The following is a 23,670-nucleotide window of genomic DNA, read 5'->3' as shown; positions in this document are numbered from 1 at the left end:
ATAGCTCTTTCTCTATAGTGGCTGTGCAAAGATCATAAAAATCTTTAATGTGTCCGCTAAAGTCCTTCCTGAGTTTTCTTGCATTGTTTTCAACCTGTCATCCCCAACGCTTTGCCATCCACTTGCAGGCCTTGATTTTCTCAGCACTGCTGGCAGTAATGTGATGGCCAGGCCTACAGAATGGATTGATATCTGAGTTTCTGTCCAGCTAGTAGGACCATATGTTTGTATGATTGTTTGTAAACGTGTCCATCTCAAATGAGCAAGTGCTTCATTTTGAAATTAATTTGAAGCATACCAGTATCGTTTGTTCTTGCCCAGAGCTTTGGTTCGCTAGATGTGTGATATATAAAATGCCTGTATTGAATGCGCATCCTGAGTTGCTCGAGGTGGTGCCCATTGCCCTGGAGATTATATAAAAGGCACAAAACTAATATATTTCATTCATCCCTTAGTCAAGAGGTTTTTGTCCTGTTCGCACTAAGATTTGCGCGAGACTTCGTGACAATCGATGTAAATGTGTTTTTGCCCCAGGATCATTCCTAATACCAATGAGGTTTCCATTGGGAATCCCCCAAACTGACAAGATTGGAAGAAGAGGAGGGACTGCATAAAATTGTCAGGAAGGTCAGTCAGCATAAAAGAGGCTCTCTCCTCACCCACCAGCTTTATCTGCCAGCAAAGATGAACTGCAGCAATTGATTAATGCTGGTAGAAGATCCTCCTCCCAAAAGCAATTGACACTTCACAAGCCAGCATTGTTTGGTAGGTTGTCAGCAATTATATCTTTAGAACCTGTCACACCCACCTACCAATGACACCGTCGGACACAGAAGCAGATTCAGTGCCCCGTGCTGTCTGTTGGAAGGATGTTTACCTCCACCATACGGTGCAGGGCTAGCACAGGCACTGATACCAGCCATGAGTTGCGGTCTGAAACTTGGTTCTACCTGCTTGCACATTGGATGCATGGCTGCTTTATGAGGGTGGCAATGTGAAATAGCATGGAGGGCAACTCGACTCACACTCAACTCATGCCGTTAAATTGTAGACGGGTGTTATGCTAATTCATCACATGCCTGAAGATTGATCCCTGCTCTGTCTTTACGTTATTACTTACTATCACTTAATGGTAGCACTCATACCTTTGAATCAGAATGCCATAGGTCCAAGGCTTGTTCTGGAGACTTGATCACATAAGCAAGGCAAGTTCTTCAGTGCAGTACTGAATTGAAAGTGCTGTCTATCAGGTGAGGTGATAAACTGAGGCTCTATCTGCTTTTTTCAGGTGAGCATAAAAGATTCCATTGCACTATTCTGTTTTAGTGATGTTGGTCAAGGAGTAAATATTATCCAGGACACCAGGCAAATGCCTTTGCTTTTCTTCAAATACCATTGTGAGACCTTTTCCTTCTTTTTGTAAGGGTACACAAGGCCTCATTTTCATGTCTTAATGAAAAGATGATACCTCTCTCAGTGCTGTACTGAAGCGTCAGCCTAGATTCTGTGCTAAAGTCTCTGAGGTGGGACTTGAATCAACAACCTTCCCACTGAGAGTTACTACTGCTGCGCCAAGTCTGACAAGGTTCCATTAATCCAAGGGTACTTTAATAATCATCCTACATTATAAATGCAACACCAGACACAGTACACATTCTTGTTTCAAGATGAGTAAAAAAACTGCCCAGTTTTCTTATTACCTCAGTATATTGTCTCTTCTGTTCTGTCCTTCAATTAAAGTGACCAGTGAAAACTCTTGTGTGTGATGAAGAACAGTCTTTACTCTATGAATAAGGTTCATTAGTGGTGCATGTAGATTCATGCAGATTGGGTGATCACTTTGCTGAACACTCAGTTCAGTCCGCAAGCAGGTAGATGGTGGCGTAGTGCTAATGTCACTAGACTAGTAATCCAGAAGCCCAGGCTAATGTGCTGGGGATAAGAGTTCAAATGGCAGCTGGTGGAATTTGAAAATGGGATTGAAAGCTAATCTTTCACCAGTAATGGTGACCACGAAACTATCATCGGTTGTCATAAAAACCCATCTGGTTCACTAATGCCCTTTAGGGAAGGAAATCTGCCATCCTTACCTGGTCTGGCCGACATGTGACTCCAGACCCACAGCAATGTGGTTGACTCTTAACTGCCCTCTGAAATGACGTCAGTTCAGGGGCAATTAGGGATGGGCAACAAACACTTGCCTTGACAGTGATGCCCACATCCTATGAAAGAATTTTTAAAAAATGACCGTGTGTCATTTGCCATTTTAATTTTCTGTCCTACTCCCACTCTGACTTCATTTAACAACAGAAAACGCAGGAAACACTCAGGAGGTCAGGTAACACTTGTAGCGAGAATGAAAGTTAATATTTCTGGTCAATAACCCACTCTGACTTCAATCTCCTACACTGTCCTAATGAAGCTCAAGGTAGCACCTTACCTTTCAAACTGGTAGTTTACAAACTTCAAGACTCGCCATTCCGTTCAGTAGTTTCAGATCATAACCACTGCTCCCATTTTTGTGAAGAACAGGTTCTGGTAATGATTCTGCTGTTGGCATTTACAGCTCCTCTGGACCCACCTTTTGATTGCTTACCTTTCTCATCACCACCCACTTTCACTTGCACCATCACCCTCTCGTCATTTAATTATTTGTGCTTTAAAACCATCTAGAAGGACAAGGGCAGCAGATAGATGGGAACACCACCATCTGCAAGCTCCCCTCCAAGCCACTCACCATCCTGACTTGGAAATATATCACCGTTCCTTCACTGTCGCTGGGTCAAAATCCTGGAACTCCCTCCCTAACAGCACTGTGGGTGTACCTACACCACATGGACTGCAGCGGTTCAAGAAGGCAGCTCACCACCACCTTCTCAAGGGCAATTAGGGGTGGGCAATAAATGCTGGCCCAGCCAGCAAAGCCCACATCCCTTAAATGAATAAAAAACAAGCCTTCTGTTTTGTTCTGTTATTTCCATCCACCCTTTCCCTGCCTCTGTACTTGCTTAAAACATGCTACATCTCTAACTTCTGCCAGTTTTAAAAACCATCGGCCAAAAACGTTAACTCGGTTTCTCCTTACATAGATGCTACCTGACATGCAAAGTATTTCCAGCATTTTCTGTTTCTACGTCAGATTTCTGGCATCTGCAGTATTTTGCTTTGGTTGTTATTGATGCTTTTCATTTAAGTGGGAATCAGTTTTTAAAGCACAATTTGATTCAGAGTTAACAGAGGCTCCACTGCCAAAAGCAAAAACTGTTGCGGGATTAAGTACGTTTGTGATTAACTAATGCAAATATACTTTTAAAAAGAAAATGTTGGAGGCACCAGTTATGGCCTGACGGTCACAGTGTTCCTGAGCGAGGGGATAGGAAAACGTCCACATCCTATTCCCGGTTATTATTCAGTGATCCCTGTGTACTGGCCTCTCGTCAGTCCAAATGAACTGTGATGCACCAATTAGTTGAGCAGTTTGGGAACAATGACAGTCTGGCAACGTACGGCCCACGCGTGCACAATGGCTACTTAGATGAGATGCCAGAGAGCTGCTGGCATTCATGGATCCATAACCCAATCACGATTCAGCATCCTTAGAGAGCAACATGGCCAGGCAGAGAAATCATGGGCACGGATCCTTCTCCTGCTTCCGGGCCCCTTATCCAGCAACCCCCGCCCCTCCTCCCCTCCCTTCCCCTTCCCTTCCCCGATTGCCCCCCTCAATCATGTTATCTTTTCCCCCTTTCAAGTTTCAAAGATTCACCAATCAATTCGCCAAGCGATCATACAGTGGTCCCAGTAAAATGATAACGCCCACGGCTGGTATCTGGTTACAAATAGCGTCTGACCTATATGCAACACAGGTCATTAATTTGAAGAGCAGCAAAGGTATGATGCAGTGTTAGCTTGTTTGTGCTGGAAATTTAATGAGATAAAAATAAAAACACAAGAAAGGGGAGCTTTCCAAACCAAAACAAAAGCCAGAATAGGACGAGCAAACTTGCAGCTTTCACATTCTCAGCCAATTTTTTTTTCAGCGTCTTCACTGTTGTTATGTCAGCAAAATATTCAGCCAATTTAGTATTAGTTGAAGGAGAATTCACTTGCTCTTTGAATACAGTCATGCAGGGATCAAAATTGGTCCTTGTGGCACCTTTTTTTGGCCCAATTTCTTCGGGAATAACCTCCTGCATTCAGGAACATCTAAAAGACATCCTCCTTTATGGGATGAATGCATATTTCCTCGGTAAATGCAGGCCTGTTTTCTTCAAATGAAGACTTAAGGTTTTTGATTCTACTTCAAACAAATCTAATTTGTTATGGGGAAACATTGTATACCAAAATGACGAAAAGTTCTTTGGACTTGCTCCCCAGATCTTTTCCGGGAGCAGGTTTCTGCTCCCAGACGATGAGCCTTTGGGCCGGATTTTCGCTACCGGGATGGGTAGTCAGTAAATGCCCTGACTCAGCAGAGCCACCTCAGTTTAAAGGGCCCTGTTAGACCCTATTTTTGCTCTGGGAAGGCGGGGGTGGGAATTGGTCTGGCCCGTTGGCCCTGGAAGCAGATCCTGGGTGGCCACAGGGGCAGGCAAGTGCCAAGACAGGCTGGTTAGAAGGCCCACCTTGGTTCTCTGGAAGTTGGTTCTCCATAGTCGCTCACCAAGTATCCATCATGGGAAGACCTCAGCAGCCATGTGGAGATGAAAGGAAATAAACTAACAATCTAATACAGCTCTCACTCATACCCACTTAGTAGTGAAAGATGCTCCCATTCAAGAAACCCATTCAAAGCTTTTAAGTTACCTCAAGTGGCTGCTCTCTTATAAAAGCAAACAAACTTTTATTCAGACCCCACATCAAAGACAGCTAATTCTTTAATAACCTATTTAAACTGTCAACCAAACTGTGAGCTCAGAACATCCTGTTGAAACAATTGTAACGTTTGAAACTCAGCAATGCATTCATAACAACATAATAGTAATCCTTGGTGAAAGATCAACAAAAACCTCAATTAAAACTGCATGACCAGATGGTAATGTTATTTTTTCTAACCTCCACCAAGTGGCCTGTCAATCAAAGCAGTCCAGTAGAGGGTCTTTTAAACTCCTGCTGATAGCTTAAGCCTATTTTTTCTTTAAAGAGCAGAGGATTTAGAAAACTTGAGACCATGCCACTTAAACAGTCCTTGTCTGCCCTTCAAGAGCATTCACATCTACTCCGTAAATCTGTGACTCCCGCACTGCAGATTAAGGTTCTTCCAGCAGTCAAATTACGGTCTGCTTGAACTCAACACTAAGCTAAAAGGGCCCTGCTGAGTTTGGGTTTCCCGCATGTGAATTAGGCCTCCCCCCACATCTGCCAGCAAAAATTGGATCTGTCAAAAATGGGGGCGGGACTCGTACATCTACATCCTGTCCGCCATTTTTAAAGGTCTGCAGAGTCTTCCCAAATCCATGAATATATGGCCATTTCTGTTTGATCCATTAAGAGTAAAGAGTAAAATTTACAGCAATAACTATCAGAAATTTATGAACAATAACCAAATAATTTACTGTAGCAACTCAAAATTATCATTACAGGGTGAGCATGTCAGAGAATAATATTGCAGTTACCTTTCAAAGTTGGTTTTAGTTCAAATCAAGAAGTTATTTTTATTTGCTTTATGATTGTAAGAACTGGGTTCACAATGTAAGATTGGCATTTAACACAGACATTAAATAAGATGCAGCTGGAGACTGTTGCCATTGACAAAAGTAAAGTACTGGGAGGGGAGGAGGTTTGTTTGTTTTGTAGGGAGGGAAATATCTGTTACAAGGGCAGGTTAGTCCTATAGAAAATCAATAAGTAATTGTCAAACCTCATTGTATCTGGAAACATTTGTTCCTCTCTGGTTTCTGACCTAGATGTTAGTGTGAGGTCGCAGAAGTGGAAAGGATCACTCGCTAATTAGAAGTGGCACCCAGTTTTGTAAAGGATAAAGCATTGTGATGGCTAAGGTCAAAGACTCAGAGAAACTACGTTTATAAAATGCCTTTCGCTTCCTCTGCACCATCCAAAAGTGCTTTGCCAATACAGTAATGAAGTGGTTTTGATGTGCAGCCACTGTTGTAATATCAGGAAAACCCAGCAGCCAATTTGTGCACAGGGAGATTCCACAAATAGCACTGGGATAAACGACCAAATAATTTGCTTTTAACATGTTGGTCGAGGGACATGTATTGTCCAGGATACCAGGATTACTCTCCTCCTCATCGGCAAATAGTGCTATGGGAAGGCAGGCAAGACTTCAGTTTAACTTCCCTGCTGAAAGACAGTCCTTCAACAATGCAGCACCCACCCCTCCGTACTGCACTGAAAAGGGTCAGCCTGGATCATGTGATCAATTTTGAGTTCAGATTTAACATCTTAATAACTCTCATAAAAACTGTTTCTTGACTGCAAAGCCCTTTCATTATTATAAAAGCTTGGTACGGTTATTGTTCTTGTTTTTCCGTTAAAATCCACCTTAAGCAGCTTGTAAGAATAAAAGCGCTAAATGTTTCACAGGGAAGTTCTCAGCTGAATGAAAACAAGAAGGTGTCACCAGGACCTTTACAACCTAGCTGCGCCTGAACACTTGTTCTTTACACTTATCCTTTCAATTATCTAATACAAATCTGCTTGGTGATTACATCTGTTCATTATAATAATCAGGTAGGTTTTGTGATTGTCTTGGATTCCCATCGCTGTATAGCAAATCTATCAAGGCAAAGGGAATTAAAAGTTTGAAGGCAACAAATCCCCCTTTCGATATTGCATCTTAATTTATGATTCAGTTGATAGGAATTAATCACCATTGTGTCAGCAGCATTCTGTGTTGTGATTATGACCACGTCTAATTGTAATATCTTTCCTTGTACTGTTGGTTCACAATTAGTTCCATTGTGAAGTCTGCAGGAGTGAATGGCAAAGCACTGCGCAATAGTATGTTCTACAAGGGGGTTTAGATTATCTGATGCTTGCTGAACCAGAGCTTTTCAGTATCGACCATTAAACCAGCATACAAGCCATTAAAGAAAGTGAATTATGACTTTATGTAGCCCAGAGTAATCCATCTCATTCCAAAACGTGACTAAAAGTTATGTTATTTTTAGTTAAATAAAAGGGATTATATCTGAGAATTTTCTCAGAGCTGATTCTGTTCCAACACTGTAGCTTCACTGGAAATGCAACAACTTTTTGAACTAAAGATAGTATAACTCTTAAAGCTCTCATTTTCTGACTGCATTCTTTCTGCACAGTAATAACAGAAACTCTGCATGTAGAGACTACAGAAAAATAATAATTTCTTTAAAAGCAGCTGAATGCCATGGGGGTTGGCTTTCAGATGTTTCTGATAAATGACCTTTTTATCTATGTATCTTTGGTGATATGGTGAGCCCAACTGAAACACCAGCTCCTCAGGTGTATGATGGAGTCAGTGCAGAGGACTACAGTGTAAGGTTTTGGTTGAGGGACAAAGGTTGGCCAAGACACCTGGAAGAACAGTGACTAAAAACTGACAAGCTATTTTCAGCTCCACGGTCTGGCATGTGCATACACTAGTATCTTCTCTTAGCCATGTGCAGTCACTGGCTAAAATTGCACAGCGCACTCTCACCTGATACCTGTGGATACAGTGTGGCTTACTATCTGCTAGGCATTCATTCATCTGTGGCCCTGAGTCAGAAAATTGTCGGTTCAGACCCCACTGCACAAACTTGAAATCTTGGGGCTGGTCCCCCAGCGACGGGTTTGCAGGCAAGCTGGCTCATAAATTGCCTTAGGCATCATGCCCGCTGTCTACCCACTCACCCCGGCCCCCACTGCAATTTTAACGATGGAGGGGGTGCCCCAAGCTCCTGTGAGCCAATTGCAGCCTTTAAGTGGCCAATTAATAGGCACTTAATGGCTTCACCCTGGGATTTAACCAGCAGCGGGAAAGGCCCAGCCTGGCAGCTTTCACCATGGGAGCTTTTAGTAAGTAAGGTGCAGACACGTGGGGTGAGGGGTGTGCCTCCGTTATGGGCACATCAGAGGGCCGTCCCCCCCAAGGACTTACGCACTCCCTGCCCTGTCCACCCCAGCCTTCCACCCACTTGCCTGCCTCGCTGGGACCTTCTAACCTTACCCGTCAAACCCCCACCCTCCCCCCACCCCTCACTTACCTTTAACGCTAGCTCCATGGCTCCTTAACATTTGCCTGCAACAGTTTTTGTTTTAAGAAAAGAATATGCTTGCCAATTCAGTGAGTGTTTAACTGTTTACGTGCTGTGACTGCAGGAGACACAAACAGACAGGTTTCCTTGAATTTTTCAAAATGAAAAGAGGGTTGTATTTATTGCACTTAACCCGGTCTAAGAAAAATAATAAAAACGCTCCAACTTTCACACGGATACACACTCAAAGTTCTCTCTCACACACACACGTACGTTACAGAGTGGGCTGATTCTCGTAGATTGGTGACTCGGGTGGTTCCAGGCTGGTCTTGGTGTCCTTCTGGTTTCAGCATTGAAGCAGTTTAAAGATGTAGATGGATAATTTATCTATCCTTCTGGAGACAGCAGTTGCTGGGCTGAGCTCTTTTTAAAATCTCTGTCTGCAGCGCATATGGATAGTCAAAAGCAGACAGGGTTCAAGCTTGCAAGATGTGTGGAGAGAGAAAACGAGGCCCACACACGTGTCTTGTCACTTCAGCATATTTTCTGCTTCTATGTTTTGTCTGGAGATAACAGTTCCTTAAACACAAAAAAGAGTTAGCTGGCTTATCATACCATCACCTCTCTCCAGCTGACCAGTGACCCAAATATGGTCATAGCTAATGTATTCCAGGTGGATGGTTTCAACTTGACTAGATTCTGACGAGGCTGGATTCATTTTGCAGCCAGAGTTCGTTGTCTCAGTTGATTATCTCATATGCGTAGTCCCCACCCAGGTATTTGCTGGGACGTTCTCTGAAAGGGCTAAGAACTGATTCTATCCATATTCCTTCAAGGAAATTGTCTCTGCTGGGGCCTTTTAGGCAAGTTGGCTCCACTTAAAGGTTTTGGAGTTTGTCACGGACAGTGGTGCAAATTTTCAGCCCTCTTAGAAACTGCGGTTTCAAGCCACCAGGATGTGGCTGCTTCGGGTCTTTTTAAAATCCAATCAGTGGTTTCCAGCCAGTGAATTCACAGTCATTTTTTTTTATATAAAGCATGGCTTCGTAACAACTATTTTGAAGAAGAGTGATGCAGTTCTTCCTGGTGTTGTGGCCAATATTTATCCATCAGTCAAAAACTTACATTGTAAACTTGGCCTCCCACTCACCTGAGGAGCTGATGTTGTTTGAGATGTGCTCACTGTACTACAAGATATTCACAGTTTTTTTTCTTAAAGCCATTTATTCAGAAAGAACCCAAATGCAACCCACATTCCAGAGTATTTAGCTGTTTGATTAATGATTCTAAGTTTGTTTTACTATTTTATTTTGTTCAGTAATACATGCAGCAGTTGTGGTTACTACTGCCAGAAAGAATGTGGTCAGAAAACTGATTTAAGAGTGGTGTTATCTTTAGTTAAATAGAGATTCTTGTTGCACTTCCAATGAAGTTACAGTGGTAGAACGAAAGTAGCTATGAGGAAATTCTCAGTTATAATCCCTTTTTTTAAACTAAAAGAACTTTTCACCTCTTCCTGGAGATCACATAGTTTTGGTGGGGTGGGAAGTGAATGTCCTGTGATACATAGGGGTATTGCCATTGTGCAGGACAGAATGGATGGACCAGAGATTGCATTCCTGTCTGTCATCGCTTGTATGTTTGTGCAAGCACCCCAACTGAGGACATTCCCAGACAAATATGGTGACTTTTTTTTTCTCTATGTAAACCAGAATAGAAGATGTGTGCAATTTTACAGCCTTATTAAAATAAATAAGTCAACTCGTTAAAATAGGATTTAATATGCTGGATTGTCTGAAAATCATGACACACTTGTCATAATAATCCTTCAACATATCTAAAGCAGCTAGCAATTAATTAATATAAGTGGCGAAAAGCTTGTTAATTCAGTATATGAAGTGACACGCTTTGTACAGAGTGGTTCAGCAACACAGTTGAAAATCCCAGTTTATCCCTAAATTGGAAGGTATCTGGGGATGTCAGGATGGAAAAGGAGGCTCGCACAGTATGGGAGGGATTTTGGAGATATGTTAAATGAGTGAGGAATCTCGGAAGCATGGAGGGAAAACAGGAAAACCTGACACTGTGGTCCAACAACTGTTGTCCGGACGGTTTCAACCCATTTCCTAATGGACAATTGCTCACAATGTAAGACAGTTTGGAACAGGCTGTGAAACTCAGTCAAAGGTGCCTCTGTCAAACTGGTTGCTCTGTTGTTTTTTTTTAAAGAGCATAGTTTTTCTTTTGAGGGTTTTATATTATTCTTGGTTAGTTTTTGCACTGGCAGAGTCTGTCAGTACAGACACCCCTCAAGAGGCTCCTCGTTCCTGGCTTGCGATGACATTTATATGGAAGAATGGCATTCCCGTAGGCTCATCTAGAAATAAACTTCACCTAATTATTTGGAAATCGCATAAATGTGAACACAATGTATATTTAAGAAGGATAGAGGGCTCTACAATACTGACAGCAATAACTTCAGGGTTTGAGTTAACCAATAGCCTAAAAATAATCATGCCACTTTGCCCATGGATATGAAAACTGTGCTAATTGCCAGTGTGGAGAAGCCTATTAAAATGACCGACAAGATGCCATAATTCCTATATTGCAACAATAAATGGTTGTTTGCAAAGCATCCTGATGATCAGAAATATTTTTAGAACTTTAATATTTTTCACAAAGCAGCACTAATTTGCAGTGCACTAGACAATATTTAAATACTAATATTAGCTGAACTTGGCATGCAGTGTGATTATGGTATTAATATTTCTTCTGTTTACAGTTTGTGTTGTCATGCAGTCAGGGTGATTTGTGTTCATGTTATGTTCTAATCATTACTTCGTCCCCTTCTAGTTTGGCTTCATGATTTTTTGCGATGTGATTTTTGCATAATGCACATGACTGCTTGGGGGGGGAATTATGAGTTTTCCCTTTTGCATTAATATATCTCTGACACTTAGACTGGTCTTTTACACTCCTGAACACCAAAGTTTCACATTTGAGTTTGAATGAAATGCTTCTGGATTAGGATTGCATGGCTGGAGTGTAGGATTCAGCCTTTATCATCACTTTAAGAGGTGCTGTCTTTATTGGAAAAGTGGGCTTTTGTTAATTTGCAAACACACAAAGGGATGGGTTAAATCACATGAAGGTCATAGAGTCATAGATTCATTATGGCACAGAAGGAGGCCATTCACCCATCAAGTCTACACGAGCTCTCTGTAGAGCAATCCAGTCAGGTCAAGAAAGATAGAAATATGGGACTTAGGAGCTGGAGTAGGCCATTCTAAATGGGCAGGCTAATTAAGGCCCAGTGCGACGTCCACCAGGAAATGCTATGTGCTCCCTGTGTGGGTGGGGCAGGATTCCTACAGCCAGGAGTGCGCTCTTTTGTGCATGCGCACGAAAGAGCGCACTGATCTCCCTAAGGCTAAGTGCTGCCTCAGGGAGGTCGGCTCAGAATTAAAACTTTGAAGGTAAATGTTTAAAAAATTTCCTTGACATGTCCCCTCATGTGACACTGTCACATGAGTAGGTACATGTCCATCACTTTAACTCAAACCTTTATTAAATATTTAAAAACTCTCCACCTGTGGATGAGGTTTCATGCTTTTTCTTAAGCCCACCAGGGCTCCCGGCCTGCCCGCCAACCCTAAGGTTGGACGGGTAGCCCTGAAAAGTGCCTCAATGAGTTGAGTAATGGGCTTAATAGGCCTTTAACAGTTCGGCGGGCTCGCAGCCGACTTCGGTGCGCACCCGCCGAACTGAAGATCGGAATGACATTGGGACGCACGCCAGTAGATTCAGGCCTTAGTCTCTTATTCTTAAACCGTGTCCCCTAGTTCTAGTCTCCCCCACGAGTGGAAACATCCTCCTGGTATCCACTCTATCAAGCCCCCTCGGGATCTTATATGTTTCAATAAGATCACCTCTCATTCTTCTGAACTCCAATGGGTATAGGCCTAACCTGGTCAACTTTTCTTCATAAGAGACTTGAGACAATAACGATACTCGTTTTGCTATTTTCCAATGTGAACAAGAAGAAAAGGTTGCATACATTTTATGGAAACATAAACATGCCTTTTTAACCAAAGAGTATAACCAAAAAAGCACGTATTTATTGGATAAAGTCAGGATAACAAAGTGGGAAGGTTACATCAAGATAATTTAGGGAAGTGGACTTTGAGTCCATTAGTCTTCCAGTTCCCTTAAAGCTGTGAGATAATGTATTTTAAGAGTGGCATCATGGGTGGGGTTATATCAATCCACATGAACAAGCATAATGTGGAGACAATCCCAAGGCATTTATACCTTCTCTGAGTACAGCCATTAGCAGGCATGCAGTGCTTCCTCCTTTAGTTAGTGTGACTAGCCCACAGTTTAGCCAAACACCAACAATATAAGACTATCTTTCTGCCATTGTGGAAGCCTGTCAGTTTGGGTCCCAGGTGTGGGGAACTCTCTGCACCACCATATTTAACAGGAGCTCAACGACAAGATTGACTCTCAATTGCAAGAAGGTGGTACATAAGAACATAAGAAATAGGAGCAGGGGTAGGCCATTTGGTCCCTTGAGCGTGCTCTGTCATTCAAAAAGATCATGGTTGATCTGACTGTGGCTTTAAGTCCACTTTCCTGCCTCCCCCCTTCGGTGTCTGAAGGTGTACCACGTGAAGTTGGATTTGATAACCTCAGTTTGAATAGAAGTACCTCCAGGTGAACCATTTACTGTGTTTAACTTGACAGGATCCGCATCCACTCACTTAATAAAAAAGCCTCACTTGTTCAGATGGAACAATCAAAATGATTATGATTCACATGAATGTCTCTGTCAGTCCATCTCTGTAGATTGGAAAACATGTGTTATTTAAACGATGAGTATTGAAAGCACGATTGGGCAAATTGGCTGGGGAGCATTGAAGATTTCAGCAGGGCAAAAGGGGTAAATGAATACACTCAACTGACTTGCTAAAATCACTGAAGTGTTGATAAAGACAGTGTTTCTCTGAAATTCATTTCAGTAGCACTACCTAGCTTACATAATTTGTGTGACACAGCCCAATGCAAAGTCATTCAGAGTATTGTGCTTACTCCTTCTCTTGGTGAAATGGTCTGTTTATATTATGGGGCGGGCATCATGAGCAGGCAAACAGCTTGGTAACAGGTTCAAGGTCAACTTAAACTAGGACAGTACGTATTCAGCCCCAATACGAAAGTCAGCCTAGATTTTGCCCTCAAGTCTCTGGAGTGGGTCTTGAACTCACAACCATCTGGCTCAAAGGTAAGTGTGCTACCAACTGAGCCACAACTGACATGGCAAGTGTTATAATGTTGAACTAACCAGGGTGCATTATAAAGTCATTAAAAGATTTCTTGTGCAAGACAAGACATATGCCTGGTCCAAATTAAGGCACAAACCCAGCATACCATCCCTATTCTTCCTAATTATATATTAAATATTGACTTGGGCAATCCACTTTGCCAACAAGTAATGAAGCCTTGTTGGCAAGGATGCAGTACATCTTGGAAAGACTATGTATTAAAGCATGTTTCATGTACTTTCTACTGTGGATCAGAAATTCTATCTAATGTGCTGTTTTGCATTGTTGACTCTTTTCTCCCTCTCTCTTTTCTTGCCTCAGGCTACATATCTAAACAGAACTGTGAGCCAAACTCTCAGCACAAGGGACAGAAGATTAGTACCTATTCCCACCGAGGACCCATGTAAATATTCATCCTCCGGCCAGGCAGCTGCTTGTGATAGTAAAACCTGCCAAGTTTCAAGTGTATTTGCTGGGCGCCACCAGAAGGTGCAAGAAACTGGACGAGGTGTCCAGTGTAAAAATGGCGGGGTTGGGACCTCTTCTGTGGAGCTGACACAAAATGTTCAGAGCAATGGATCTTGCGGCAGTTCCTCGCAGAATAAAATCAAGACCTCAGTCAACGCGGGAGAAGTCTTGGAACTAACAAATGGTCGGAAGGATCAAGTTACTGTGCCAAGACAGCAATCTGTATTTGTAGGCCGGCTCGGGCAGCCTCCTCGTGGACCGCTCTCCTTGCACATGTACAGCCGAAAGAATGTTTTTCTCCAGCACAGTTTGTACACCTCTGACTTGCAGGCTTTGGGCCAGAAAGATGGCTAGGACATGCTGCAGATCCACAACGGAGATAAGAAACTCATTGCTGCTTTTGTTCTCGCAGAAAGCCACCCAGGTACCGAGGGGAAAATCCTTCCGAAACTCTCCAAGCCTTTTGATACTGCTGCCTCCTACATTCTCCGTGACTTCTTTGGCCTCCCTGATTTTTCATAGCTGTTTCTATCCAAAAAGAAAAAGAAAAAGCCATTTTCCACATGAACCTTAATGTAACTGAGCCGAGGTATTAGTTCATATCTTTCGCTGGGGAAAGAGGAGGGGAGTGGGACTAATTGGATAGCTCTTTCAAAGAGCCAGCACAGATGTGAAGGGTCAAATGGCCTCCTTCTCTGCTGTACAATTCTGTGTAAACTCACCAGTAAATGGACCCAGCATATGAAGAACCTCATTCCACAAGACTCAACATGGTTCTATATAACGCTACTAAACAGTTCGTTTCTGTACCAGTTCTTAAAAAAAAGAAAAAAAAAGAAATGAATGTTTTAATAGATAAAATGCATTTGTATGTGGAAACTATTTACTTTTAGACAAAGCAAGCATGTTAAAAATTAAATGTGCATTTTCTGAACATGTAGACTTTTCTCAAGATGGCATGCTTTGTGATGAGAAACCTCAACTTATTTTATTACTAATTCCAGTGACTCACGTCAACAAGGCAAGATGATAATGTGTAAGGTGCTATCTCTTGTAGTTGGTGAATGAAAGAGTCGTTCATAGCTGCAAATGTGCCAATTTTATAAGGCGAAAGTACATTTAAAGGAGAAGGAATCCCTCTAGTTAAAGTCATTTCCCTGAAGTCTCGTGCTCCATTTTAAGACAGGTGACTTTTAATGTGACCAAGCAAAAATGAAAGCTAATTATTTTTTTCTATCTTTAACAGGAGGTTGGAAATATATACAAGTTCCTTACTTACTCCTCCTCGCTAGTTCATTAAATTTTATTTTGTTGAAAAGAGCTATTTTTAAGACATGGGTTTTAATTGGAACTGCACCATCCTTTCAGCTCGAGTATAGCAAAATAGGTTCAAAGAAAGGAATTGCCAGCAAGTAGCTTTCTATTTATTTTGTTAAAACTGCTCGGTATGTTACAGTTTAATATGTTCTTCTGCATTCTGTTACATACTCACTCCAGTTTTACATATTCTTGCCATGCTGAAAGTACAATGAATCCAATTAGTCATGAGGCTTGCCCAGAGCTTCGAACCCGATGGTCAGCCAATAGGATACAGTGGTGCTTTGCTATTGGTTGGAGGAGTTGGAGTTGCTTTAGGACAATAGACAGGGGTTGATTGCTTATTTTAATGAAGAAAGGGTATCAGCTTGTCTGCATTTCCAGCAAGCAAGGTTACTGGTCAAATTTTATCTCCCCAAACCTGCATTCAGTGTTCTCCCAATCACACTCTCCCCATATCTGAATCTTGCTGCCCCAAACCACACTCAGCCTTAGCCAATCCCACTTCCCTACCCAAATCCATCATTATGCCTGAATTTGCACCATCTCGACTTCGCTTTCACCATCCCAATCCATTGTCATCATTTTGTCAGCCACTGTTCCCAGCCTAAATGGTGAGACATTGTAACAAAGTCATATTTTGAGAATGATAAGACGCTAATTTAGCCCATTTAATCTGGGTATGTTCGAGCTTACAATGTGGCTTACTTACGCTTGCTAGAAGTCACATATATTCATTTGCAGGCACCTGTCCTCTGCAGGAAAATGGAACATGCCCAGGCATTGTGCCTTTTTTGAATGAAACAAAAGCATGGGGGACAATGGTTCCTTGGTGCATTGTCCATGGCAATGCCTCGATCACTCAAAGTTGACTTGCCAACCAATCAGCACCCTTTTCTCATGTAGTATAAATTGCTGTTCCCTTTGAAATTTGGCATTTTGTGTTGTGTCCTGATGAGTGCAAGACAAAAAGCTTCAACAGTATATCTCTTTTTTCAGAAATATTCAAGTTCTGTCCTACCAAGTGACTATTCCATGGGTCTTCATGATGTAAATGAGTTTGTTATGCAAGATAGTGCCAAATGCATGTTAGATAACGTCCACTGACTCCCCCTATTCACCAAATCTGTCACCTAAAAGAAGTAGGTCCGACGTGACATGACCTTTCTGAACCCATTCTTGCTATCCCTGGCCTTCTACAGAATCATTATACCAACCTTAATCAAAACCTCAAAGACCTCTGCACAATCTAGATAAGTCTTATGAGCCTATAATTTGAGGGTTCATCCCTTGCTCCCTTTTGTTTTGAAAGACATTGTTAACATTTGTTACTTTTCAATCCATTGAGATGTTATCAAATTCCAGTGTGTTCTGAAAAAGGTCAGCGAGGACCTGGAAATCGCATTGCATTCCACCTTTTCCTTGTCACTCTTTCCCCACCTCAGATTCTTCTGTTCAGTTTCATTACTTGGCTCCAAATTCAGTACCTTGCTAGACATTCCGCCAGTTCCTGACTCTCAGTTTATTTTGTCATGATAGCCAGTGTCCATCATCATTTTTACAGTCTCCTGTCTGGTCATAGTGATCCTCAACATTTTCGGCATTTGCCTTTTTCTGATCCCTTGCTTTCATTGGACAGCACCACCGTTCAGGCTGTACTCATCGTCCTTTCTTTTTAGTCCTTTTCCTGTCACCCAGCCAATAATCCGTGGATCTCCTGTCTAATTTATTTCATACCCAGCATTTTCTCAATGACTCTTTCCATTAAAGGGTTGTGAATCTTTGGAATCCTCTACTCCAGAAAGCTGTGAATGCTCAGTCATTGAGCTTATTCAAGCCCAGAGATCTGTAAATTTGTGGCTGCAAAGGGAATTAAGGGGTAGGGTGATAATGCGGGAAGGTGGAGTTGAGGTAGAAGATCAGCCTTGATCTTATTGCAGCAGGCTTGAATGGCCTCCTATTGTTCCTATTTCTTACATCTTATGCCACCACCATCATCTTCACAACCACCCCCCCCCCCCGCCCTCACGTCGCCCCACCTCCACAATTTGGTTTTGGGTCATAAATTGTCTTAGCTTTGCATGCCAACATGCATATAAGCTGCGCTGAATTATAACCAGGTAATTATAATGCAATTCATGTTTGAATTTGCTTCAGTGTAACACTTAAGTGTAATGAAAGGTGGACACTATTTGCCACTGAGCAGTTTTTATGTTTTATCAACGACACCAGCTGCAGTTGTCAAATGTAGGCTTCTCGGAACCTGGCCTGAACTGATCTTCAGCTGTATAATCTATCAAACTCATTGTTGTGGTATCAGTTTTAACTACTGGGGCGTGGGTGGTGGTGGAGGGAGATGGAGATGGAGAGAGGACTTGTATATTAGTGGACACTGCCATGATAAGTGAACCAGTAAATGAATTTTATTGTTCCCAATGTGGTTGTGTCATTTAATGTATCTTCAAATACAGCAGAATGCTTTAATAAATTAAAGATGTGGCGTGACTCAAAGACACCACGTGTTTGAAGGAGACATGAGCAACTTTGTTGGGAAGTGGCTTTAATCTTGAATGTGATTGGCACAAGATAGCAATAATAGATTGTAACTGCATGTTTGTCCTATATTACAGTGAGTAGTGTTCTGTCTCAATACAACAACATCATAATAAGTCACCACCAAGAGCTGGAGACCTGAGTGCAGCTGTGCCAAGTAATTAGTTTAGTTGCCTAAATTAGATCTGTAATAAAAGAAAATCTTCCACAATTCCTGAAATCAGAGCAATATGGTGGAAACAATCAAAGTAATATACAGTGCTGGGCTAATCATGTTATAGGGAGATATTTATTCATACAGACTGCAAAAGAGGACACTGCAGAGGGAAATCTTAAATGTAAAGCTGAACACAATAAAGAAACAAGTATGAACATTTTTTTCAGATGGTAAAGACTTAAAGATGGTAGGCATTGCAACAGATAATATAAGTTTTTTTTAAATTAATTGAGAAGGAGAGATATTCAGCACTAATTTATATTTTGGATGACAAAAAACTCGCTAAGTGACTGAGCTAAAATTTCACTAAGCATCCAGTTTGCCTCAGTACAACATTTAATGAAGTGTACTCAAACTGGCAACAATAAGCTCAAACAATATTTGTTCAGCTTGGTCTTAATCCCAAGAGGAACTAATTACCTGATGCCAAAACACTTGCTAGTGGGGCCACAACCCATGATGAATACCTTCTCGATAATTGTTGCCTTATTAATGCTGGATATACAAGTAACGCAGATGCTGCTGCCTATGGTGTTGCTTCAAGTCTGAGGTGGCACCAGATATTTCTCTGTTGCAGTTTTAAATCACAAGACCTATTACAGTAACTTGCAGACTTATTTTCCTCTAAGTTAATGTTTTATAGCAATGAAGCCTAAAATTATTTCTTTAAAGAAGATTTAGTACAGGTGAATTTGTACTGATTTATATATTTCATAGAAAATGGTATTGCATTTTATATATCTTTAATTGTATGGCACAAAATGCAGTAAATGGAAAACAAACAGCAATATTCTCGACAAAAATACATAACAGCAACTAATAAGTAGAACGCAAAAAGATCAGCAATTGACTGTAAACCGATTCCACCACTAATGTACCATATTTTACTCCCTACTGCGTCCTCATTGCAGTAAAGGTGAAGAGAAGTAAATAGGTTGTTTAACCAATTATCTAATGCAGAAATAGATTTTCTTATTTGAAAAGATGGACTTCAGTTCAGAAGTTCAAAGGCAATTTATGTGAACCTGCATTGAATATAGTCGACAGCCTGTTACACAGGGACTGAGTTCTGAGGTGGCTGCTACAATGTGAAAGATTTTACAGAGCATTAACTTCATCATTTACTAGTTGACTATTTTCATTTCCCACTATGGCTCCTTGATACCTTCAGGGAAGATGAAAGGGTAAATTGAAAACTTAGCATCACTGCTGAAAGGCTTCCCCTTTCCCCATGTATTGCCCATTTGTCAAAGAAACTGGGTCTCTGTAGAAGTTATTGTGTAACCACAGTATATGTAACTCCAAACGACTGGGTTATAACTTAGATTTAAATTAATACAAGATTTGACCCGTAAAAGCTGCCTGAAAACAATTGCATTGAAATATAATATTCTCCAGGGTGCCCTCCAATTTTTCCTATGGACTGCAGGGCTTTTTGATTGGTATAGATTCCTTTGCTCAGTTTGACCAACGGTTTGGCGATTGCCTGATTACAGCAACTTTTAATATTCCCATTAAAAGGGATCAACCCTGAGGCACACAGTGATGGAGTTCAATGGTTTAGAACATCCCATAAATACTGCAAGCGTCTTGGAGAAGGCATTAGATCAGATGATGCTACAAACAGCACTGCTTGTACACCTTCGGGTAATTTTAAATTTGGGCGATTTAGTAAATTGCCAACCTGTAAACACCCAGCCTGATTGTCCAATCTGTTGACTTTGATGGAAAGTTAATTCAGTCACGGTGTCTCTAATGGCCCGTTAATTCAATATCGCCCAAAATTAAAATTAAACCCCCTTGTTTTTTATTGCAACTTATCAGGCTTATAGCCCAGAAATTACAGCTGGCAACTTCAACAGAAAATTGCTTAATGTATTAGTGTGATATTCTTTATGTTATTCATTCTATCTATTCTAATATATATTTATTATCTTAACAGAGGCGTTAGCCCAGTTAAACATCTCAGTTTAAGTAGAGAAATATTATGCAAATACACTAAGCATTTGTTCACTAATGTTTGCTGCAGTTATTTCCGGGTTAGTAATATCAGTTTGGATTTTGATGGTCTGCTGTACTCTTGTTCAGTCTTTTCCACTGAACTGAATTGTTGTTTAAATGTCAAATGGTCAATTAATGCTTTGAGTACTAAATTAATCTGCCAGTTTGCAGATCATGTGGCTGTTTTGAATGAGAGAGTGGATAGTGCAGTTGCAATTCAACACAGACTGACGGAATTAAAGACTCTGCTCTATCTAATGATGACAATAACCCTTTCAGTTTACTAAACAATATAATCATGCCAGATCCTATTAGTGTCAAATCTGCCCTGTTTATATTGTGACACATTGGGTAATAATGTGAGATGTGCACACACATGGTTGCTCAAATGCAACATCATTTGCTGCTATACATTTTTACTATATCAAGCATGGACAGACAACACAAATTTGATATGGGGAGAATTTCCACACAGGCCAACAATGGAGAAGCCTCATTGATGGTTTAAATGGGGTGATTTGAAAGGGAAGTCAGCCTTCCTGTGGCTAAAATAGCAGACCCATGCCATTAGTGTGCATTCTTCATCTTTGCGGGCAACAGCCATTTGAGTCAAAGACACCAGCTGAAGCCCCCTTTTTTCCCTAAAGGGCTTTGTGCCTCTGCTTGATAGAGTGCTGGTTTGCTTACACAACATGATTTCCTCCAATGAACTCTGGCATCAGAGGGAACCCTGTAGCACTGAGGGAGACTTAAGGTTCCTGAGTCAACTGAAATTGGGAAAGTGGTGAAGTTCCAAGTCCATTGTATGTGAATTTCACATAATTTGACATTAATCTTCCACAGATGAGCCATAATTGCGGCCAATGCAAATCCACTTTATTGATGTTGTCAGTCTTGTCGGAGATGCTGGCACTCTCGCCTCTGAACCAGAAGGTCATGGGTTCAAGCCCCACTCCAGAGCTTTGAGCACATAATCCAGGTTGACATGTCACTGCAGTACTGAGGGAGTGCTGTACTGCTGGAAGCACCGTCATTCAGATGAGACGTTAAACCAAGGCCCTATCTATCCTCTCAGGTCCATGTATAAGTTCCCATGGCACTATTTGAATCTTGGCCAGTAATTTGTCCCACAGCATATATCACTGAAAGAGATGATCTGGTCAGTGTTACACTGTGGGACCTTGATGGGAGGTACACATATTGTCTGTTGTGTTTCCTATGTTACAACAATGACTATCCTCCAAAAGTACATTATTGGCTGGAAAGTGCATTAGGGTGTCCTAAGGTCAAGACAATGTAATGTAACCTGAGAACATGTGATGTTGGCAGACTTCTCTCACTTTAAGAACCAGTTGGTGGTGATAACATACACTGAGCAAGTTGATAATTATAATAAAATTAGTTTGAGAATATAGAACACAGCATAAAGAATGTAATTATCAGAAAAACAAGTCCAGCAGGGTATGGCGAAATCTACTTGAAGGACAAAAACAAAATTAAAATACAGTGCTCAAAGGATTAAATGCACTACCCTTTTGGAAAAAAATGTAGCATACCTGACATATTACTATGGTGGTATACCTGTTTCAAATCATTACTGCTAAAGCACACTTATAATGTCTTATGAGATCAATATATACTGTAAGTGTACATTTTTGGAATTGAACTGTTTCATATGGTATATACTTACATTTTTGCGGGTTGGGGTTGGGGATCTTGTCTCGATATTTCAAGGGTAGCTGCTGGTTATGATGGTCACTGCTCTGTTAGCGTTAATTAAGATTTATTTTTCCTGTAATGTACTCCTTTCCGATTTGGGGGGAAAAGAAAAAGCTGGATCTATAGCAGTTTCATCCCATTCAGCTCATTATGTGAGGCACTTTGGTTTGAATAAGGAACCAAACAGTGTTCTGCATAAAATAAGATATAAACAGTCCCTAAAGGATGTTGTACATTTTTAAGTCTGTGTGTTAATGCATGCTTTTGGGTAGTGGCGGGAGCGTGGCAGATTCTAGTCTGATTTTAGAGTGGGAGCTGACACGAGCAAACAAGGCTACCTTGCAGTTTCCAAATAACACTTTGTTGATACCTTTTCACTTTCAAGGTACAGTGTTTTTATTCGATTGGCTCTTAAGTGCCAAAATTATTAAGACCTCCTGAATTCCTACGTATGGGAAATTGATGTGTTTTGGGAGGGTGGGGCAGGGGTGGGAGGTAAATGGGTGAAATGATCTGAATGGTGCATAGCAAAGGAATCTGCCATTGGCTTGTTGCATCAAAAGCATCGCATTTACAAGACAAATGCATTTTTTAGCTATCTCTCAGACTTTTAAATCTCAGAATTGTAGATTTATTAAGGGGCGGGGGGAGAGGAAAGTAGAAAGGGTGGTTTACAGCTTGATCTGGCAACTCTTAAGTTACTGTACCTTAAAATAGATAAATCTGAACTTTGATTTTTGCTTAAAGCAAAAGCTGATGGGTTTCAGCCTCTATAATGAACATAAATTGAAAGGCTTATTGTGTCAAGTTAATGGGAAAGGAGCTGGGAATAAAATTACACTCCCTTATCATTGAGTGTCAAAAAAAGAATTTTGGGCCTACTGTTAAGGTTTGGGATGCCCTGAAAAATGCACTTGACAGAGAACAGTAGATAGGCTGTACATTTCTAATATACAGAAGCAAAGACTTAAATAAGTAATTCAAGTGGTTGTTTAAGATAATTGAATAGGAGTTTAATGAGTGCCACTGGGACAGTTGAGATATCTGGACTCGGTTGCTGAGTTTGATTGTAGTTGTATATTTTTTAAGTGAGATAAGAAACCTTGTATTCTATAAGAACCATTTCTTCCTTGTAAGTAATAATGAGTATATTATTATTTTGAAGGTGGATTTTCTTTTAGTTATGTGCAATATAATATCAAAGACAAAATCTGGAACAATTACAGGGGTGGTAAATATATTCATGAAATGCAAAAAGAAAATTATGAATTTATCATTTTTAACAAGTTGTGTTTGCTTTTGGAACAATTGAGATTGATTTCATTTTATTTCCACTCTTGCCATTGGATTTTTATTCTTTTACCTCATTTTTAACTTAAATGTTTAAAACTGTGTTTAGCATCCTTCTCTATTTCATTGTATTGTTTGTTCACAGTTAATGATGACATTTTCAAAGGGCAATAGGGGTGGTCAATTTTAAACTTTCGATGTCAAATACAACTACAAACAGACTGTCCTAATTGAATTCTACAAACTGCTTTTAAAATGGTGAACACTATGTTCAGAAAGAACTGTATTTAATAAAATTCTATATAATATACTCTCTCGACTCATTAAATGATAGCTGATTTATTTGTCACCTTTGAGTCACAGACACAGCTCCAGTCACCACAAAGTTGGCCAGTGGCTTGAACATTTATGCTACTGGATCCTTCTAAGCTCCAGAAGAAAAAAAAAATTGCCAGATATTTCAGCCAGTAGTGCACAAATCCAAATCACAGGTGACAGAGCATGCTTTGCCAAGGCAATTTCTTCATTATTTACCTCTGTGGAAAGCACATATCACCACAAGCATTTGTACTGCACTCATCCCATATGTCAATATCTCTTTAAA

At 40.9% G+C, this 23,670-nt stretch overlaps 1 protein-coding gene across 1 annotated transcript in view; it reads left to right on the top strand.

Annotated features, from left to right (window-relative positions):
* The window catches only part of ccser1 (coiled-coil serine-rich protein 1), a 1,189,706-nt gene extending 1,174,540 nt beyond the window's left edge, over positions 1–15,166 (top strand). Inside the window, exon 10 of the mRNA XM_078570902.1 lies at positions 13,823–15,166. Coding sequence (XP_078427028.1) covers positions 13,823–14,323 — 501 coding nt within the window. The 3' untranslated portion in view covers positions 14,324–15,166. The remainder of the gene's footprint in view (positions 1–13,822) is intronic.
* The last annotated feature ends 8,504 nt before the right edge of the window (positions 15,167–23,670 follow it).

The sequence above is a fragment of the Cetorhinus maximus genome, chromosome 1, assembly GCF_964194155.1.
Source record: "Cetorhinus maximus chromosome 1, sCetMax3.hap1.1, whole genome shotgun sequence".
Lineage (NCBI taxonomy): Eukaryota > Metazoa > Chordata > Chondrichthyes > Lamniformes > Cetorhinidae > Cetorhinus > Cetorhinus maximus.
The sequence above is the reverse complement of the archived record's forward strand: the minus strand, read 5'-3'. Positions and strand labels throughout refer to the sequence as shown.